We start from the raw sequence: 6,000 nt of genomic DNA, 5'->3' as shown, positions 1-6,000 counted from the left end.
CCAGACCACTTTTTGTGATTCGGCACTGCGTCGCTTTAACTCACAATTGCGCGGTCGTGCGATGTGGTTCCCAAACAAAATTGACATTTTTTTTTTTTACCACAAATAGAGCTTTCTTTTGGTGGTATTTGATCACCCCTGCGGTTTTTATTTTTTGCGCTATAAACAAAAATAGAGCGACAATTTTGAAAAGACGCATAATTTTTTACTTTTTGTCATAATAAATATCCCCCAAAAATATATAAAAAAATATTTTTTTCCCTCAGTTTAGGCCGATACGTATTCTTCTACATATTTTTGTTTAAAAAAAAAAAAAAAAAATCGCAATAAGCGATTATTGATTGGTTTGCGCAAAAGTTATAGTGTTTACAAAATAGGGATAGTTTTATGGCATTTTTATTAATAATTTTTTATTATTAATTTTTTACTAGAAATGGCAGCGATCAGCGATTTTTATTGTGACTTCGACATTGCGGCGGACACATCGGACATTTTTGGGACCATTGTCAGTTATACAGCAATCACTGCTATATAAATGCAGTGATTCCTGTGTAAATGACACTGGCAGTGAAGGGGTTAACCAGTGGGTGGCAGTGTAGGGGTTAAGCGTTCCTAGGGGTGTGTTACTGTGTGGGGGCTGGGCTTTCATTTAGTGAACACTGATCTCTGCTCCAATCACATGGAGCAGAGATCAGCATCACTAGTTGCTAGGCAGAATGGGGAAATGCTGTTTACACTGCATTTCCTCCATTCAGCTGTCCTGTGAGACGATCACGGGTATGCCAACGGTGATCGAGTCCGCGGGACCCGCGACCGGACTCACGGGGGTCCCGACCGGCACGCGAGTGCACCGACGGCATTGCGCTCACGATGGCAGGGCGGCATTGAAGATTGGACGTACCTGTACGCCAATATGCCTGCCCGTGCCATTCTGCCGACGTACATCGGCGTGCGCCGGTCGGGAACTGGTTAATTTTAATGCACTCTGATGCATATGTTGACTGCAAGTTCTGATGCGGTTGGTTCAGATGGTGACTCCCCTGTTAAGGAGCACCTCTAGTTGCGGATGAAGCTATGTTGTTGTTCCCACCCCTCGGTATGACACTGCTTGGGGACTTCCCTATGGTCAAGATTACAGGAGCTGTGTCCGTCAATGAACGAAAGATAAAACAGGATTTTTGTACTCGCCGTAAAATCAGTTTCTCTGAAGTTCACTGGCGGACACAGCACCCTCCCTTCCTATTGGTTTACGTTATACTGCTTGTTGACGTACTGAGCTGCAGGAAGCAAGCTGAGGGGTTATTACCAGAGGGACCACCCCCTGGGCGGAACTGTAAAGTTCTGTTGTTTTTCACATGTATTACATGTTCTGCCTAGTCCTCTCCTGAAGGTGGCGTAATAACCCTACAGTCAAGATTACTGGAGCTGTGTCCGTCAATGAACTTCAAAGAAAAGGATTTTACGGTACAGTACAAAAATCCTATTTTTCCTATGAAGTCACTTCAATATAGATGGGGATCCAACTTGGCTGCGACTTCCATTGAATTCTATGGGTACAAGTCGCCTAGAATTTGGATTGAAGTAGTACAGGAACCTTTTCTGAAGTTGGAGCGACTGCAGTAGTGTGCAATAAGACGGATATATTCACTTACATAGATTTTTTCCATGTAGCGCGACTTGAAGTTGGATCCAAAGTTGCCCGTGTGAATGGACTCTTCCTGTTCTATTTCCGGTGGTTTTGTTATTATATGATTAAATCTCCTTTCACACTGGTGTGGTGCGGGCGCTAGCAGTAATGCACCGCTAGGTTTAGAGGCGCACTTTTTGGCCGCTAGCGGGGTGCTCTTAGCAGCCAAAGAAAGGGTTAATAGTGCCCGTGTTGCGGCGCTGCCCATTGATTTCAATGGGCAGGGGGTGGTAGAGAAGCGGTGTATACACCATCTCAAGGTTGCGGCTTGTTGGACTTTTTTTACCGTCCTGTAAGCGAACCACTCCAGTGTGAAAGCACTCGGGATTTCACACTGGGGTGGCTTGAGAGGCACTTCCCATGTGCTATTTTTAACGCTAAACCGCCTGAAAGGCGCCCAAGTGTGAAAGTGGTCTAAGGGGGTTCTTGTGGGGTCGGTAATCCCATGAATGAATTCCCAAGCGACAAACGTGTTTGCACAAATACAGCTTCCCCTAGAGCAAAGGTGTCCAGGGGAGGAAAAACCCGTCTGGTGAGCATGAGGCCTAAAAAAGGGAAAGAAAACAAATGCAGCCACCACACCTAGGAATTAGTAAACTGCAATTTCAGAAATATTTGCTTTTTAGTTGAATAGCACTTTAGGATTTGTGCGTAGTTTTAAAGGACGCCCTAGCTAAAAATAAAAGGTTGCTGCAGAGCACCATCCACAGAAGCAGTATTTGGCGGGTGGTGAGTTTCCTGAGGTAGGTACACCCGCCGTATGACTAATACAATGCCGGGCCATGTGAAAAGGCAGAGATTTGTAGCCGACGTCACTACAGCCATTATGCATACAGTGACAACAAGAGACACACGAGGGCAACATGTCCTCAGCCGAGCCCTCTGTGCACCACTCTGTCACATCCACATCCAGGCCTGACTGAGCGGCGAATTCTTCCGTCACCTTTATTGTCTCCGGACTTCACTGCTTGTTATTGAGGGTGGCCAACAACGGCTCAGACCCTGCCCTCCCTCCTCCACATGCAAAACCCCTGCCTGTTCCAGTGCCTCCCCCTCTACCGCTGCCAAATAGTGATCCTATCCGTGTGAACGACGAGAGCGCCTGCGCGGGAGGATCCGGCTCCCTTCCTGGCAAATAGTGATCCGCTCGGTACTTGTCGCTTCAGTCTTGTAACCAAAAGAGAAAAATCCCAGACCCAGCGGTGTCTGCACACCAACTTTCCAGGCTCGGGGTGCCCGTGCAGTATTGTGCACCATGCATGTGGAGGGCAATGCCATGGAGCCCCTGGGGACGCTGTAATTAAAGAGACGCGACCCTCCATTCTGTTCCTATGAGGTAAGTGATTTGGAAACATGGTTGCCTGCTGCAACCGTCATGGCCCTGGTGCTTTGTACATGCAATGAGGGTGTACCCAGGCCAGGGCTGTGCCCTAGGTCATCGGCTGGGCGTAGTGCCCCCCACCCACCCCTCCAAGCTTTGGAGGCTCCTCTGCACCCCATCCTGATTGGACGGTTCCCTCCTTGTCTGCTGTGCTGGGCACATTCCTGGCTGTACCAATACCTTCCCTATGTACTGTGAGTGAGCAGGGCAACTTCACCATCCTCCACCAATGTCCTTTATTAGTGTGTGTGTGTGTGTACACACCACAGCTTTATTTTATTGTGTGTGTGTGTGTGTGTGTACACTACAGGCTTCTTATACAGTGTGTGTATGTGTGTACTACAGGCTTCTTATACAGTGTGTGTACACTACAGGCTTCTTATACAGTGTGCTTGTGTGTACTACAGGCTTCTTATACAGTGTGCTTGTGTGTACTACAGGCTTCTTATACAGTGTGCTTGTGTGTACACTACAGGCTTCTTATACAGTGTGCTTGTGTGTACACTACAGGCTTCTTATATAGTAGACATCCCAAGTCTCCCGCATTTCGGGGGGCTCCCGGATGCCCACAAGTGCCGCCCAATAACCCGGCTGCGGGGCTGATCCTGGATGGGCCCCTGATTCACAGCCGGGGATGATCGATGCAGCAGGAGGGACAGCTGTGAACACCGATCTCCCTGTATAGCTGACAGCCGCTTCTCTTGGACCCCTTTCACACTGGAGGCGGTTTTTAAGGCGCTACTGCTCTAAAAATAGTGCCTGAAAAAAGCCTCAGCTGCAAACCCAGTGTGAAAGCCCGAGTGCTTTCACACTGGGGCACTGCGCTGGCAGGACACCACAAAAAGTCCTGCCAGCAGTTTCTTTGCAGCGGTGTATACACTGCTGCTGCCCATTGAAAACAATGGGGCAGCTCCGTGATACTGCCGCCAAAGCGCCCCTGTAGCCGGCGGAATTAACTCCCTTTTCGGCTGCTAGCGGGAGGTTAAAAGCACCCCACTAGCGGCCGAATAGCACCGGTAAAGCGGCACTAAAAATAGCGCCGCTTTACCACTGACGCCCGTGGTGGCTCCTCTTCCCTCCTATGGCTAAAAAGCTATACAGGGAGATCGGTGATCACAGCTGTCCCTCCTGCTGCACCGATCATCCCCGACTGTTCTCTGTATCCTCCTCCGCCTCCAGTTTTTGAATGGACAGGAGCCTCTGTCTTCTGTCCATTCGTCTTCAATGCTGAGAAAGGGACTGGGGAATCAATGTCCTCCTTCCCTTTTCCTGTCTCAAGAAGGAGATGTCAGGGGTCTGTTTAGACCCCGGTATCTCACCAAAGCCCCCTATCCCATTTTAATATATATATATATATATATATAAAAAAAAAAAATATGGAACTTGTAAACAAAAATGGTAATTCTAAAAAAAATATAAAATAAACTGACATCACCCCCCTGCACTACCAAGACTGTCCACTGCCCCAACCCCCTCCCCACAAAAAGCATTGTGAATTAAAGCGGAGGTCCACCCTAAAGTGGACCTTCCGCTCATTGGAATCCCCCCCCCCCCCCCCGGCACAATTGGCACCTTTCAGGGGGGAGGGGGGTGCAGGTACCTGTACAGTACAGGTATCCGCACCCACTTCTGGCGTAGATTCTGCAGAAGGTACGCCCCTTTCCGCAGAATCTACGCCCCTTTCCGAAGGTCCCCCGCTGCCTGCTGGGAAACAAACGGATCCCAGAGACAGCGGGCACCATCCTTATTGCGCAGCGCGACTCGCGCATGCGCAGTAGGGAACCGGGAAATGAAGCCGAAAGACTTCCTGATTCTCATACCCAAGATGGTGGCGGCAGCACCCGAGAGACGATCGAGAGATCGACTTCGGGTGCCGACATCGCGGGCGCGCTGGGCGGGTAAGTGTCATTATTTAAAAGTCAGCAGCTGCAGTATTTGTAGCTGCTGGCTTTAAAAAAAAAAAAAAAAAAAACCCTGTAAAAATAAAAACTACACCATCACCGCCATATACTATCCACCCCTTACCCAGAAGCACTGTGAAATAAAAATAAATGATTTAAAGAAAATCATAAACGATAAGATTGTAAAAAAAAGAGAAAATAATAAAAGCAAAAAACTACTCACACACTGCTCTACTGACACTGTCCACTGCCCCCACTTCTAATTATTATGAAAAACAAAAAATAAAGTTGTAAAAAATAATATAAAAAAAATAAAGAACTACTAACACCATCCTGCACATACTACTCACCGATGTACACTCCTCCTATGCACATACTACCCACTGTATATTCCCAATTTAACATTCTGCACATGTAAGTCATCCCAGACTCTATTAAACCACACCATTAAGCCACGCCCAGTATGTAGCATGGCTTAAGTCACGCCCACCTCCCTGAAATTAGTTTTTGCAGGTTGGGATGTCTAATATATTGTGTGAGGGCCCCACAGGCTTTATAGAGATCGATAGAGATCTATCTATCTCTATATAATGCTAAGCTGTTGTCGGGCAACAATAACCTGTGTGCATGTTGGGTGCAGTGTGCCTCCTCTGGTGTTGTGACTTTCCCTTTAATCTGCTTTTGTGACCTCAGGCCTGTAACTCCTAACACAGCTCCTTTTATATTTGTGGATTTTAGTTATTTGCCTTGTTGGACCCTCACTGAGTTGTCCTGAAGGCTGGAGCTCTGTTTGTATCCTCTGCACTGTGTGTGCTGCATTTACCGCTTGCATTTGATGAATGGTGTTTGATTTTGGAAGCATTTTCAATTCGGGGCTCATTTGCACTGTAGGCGATTAGCTGTGGCTCCCACTAGGGTTGCTGTAGGATGATGGATTTTTCAGTGCATTTTGTATTTCGGTAATGCAACACTACATGTTTTTTGATGCGCTTTTCATGCTGATACTTTTTTGTTGTAGGAAGAGGCTGGAT

The 6,000-nt window shown here is 47.5% G+C and overlaps 1 protein-coding gene across 1 annotated transcript in view; it reads left to right on the top strand.

Annotated features, from left to right (window-relative positions):
• Positions 1-2,568: 2,568 nt before the first annotated feature.
• MAP3K4 (mitogen-activated protein kinase kinase kinase 4) overlaps positions 2,569-6,000 on the top strand; it is a 183,442-nt gene continuing 180,010 nt past the window's right edge. Inside the window, exon 1 of the mRNA XM_077486665.1 lies at positions 2,569-3,023. Coding sequence (XP_077342791.1) covers positions 3,019-3,023 — 5 coding nt within the window. The 5' untranslated portion in view covers positions 2,569-3,018. The remainder of the gene's footprint in view (positions 3,024-6,000) is intronic.

Source organism: Lithobates pipiens, unplaced genomic scaffold (assembly GCF_037356315.1).
Source record: "Lithobates pipiens isolate NorthernLeopardFrog02 unplaced genomic scaffold, aLitPip1_a1.2 Scaffold_18, whole genome shotgun sequence".
Lineage (NCBI taxonomy): Eukaryota > Metazoa > Chordata > Amphibia > Anura > Ranidae > Lithobates > Lithobates pipiens.
This window is presented reverse-complemented; position numbering and strand designations above follow the sequence as displayed.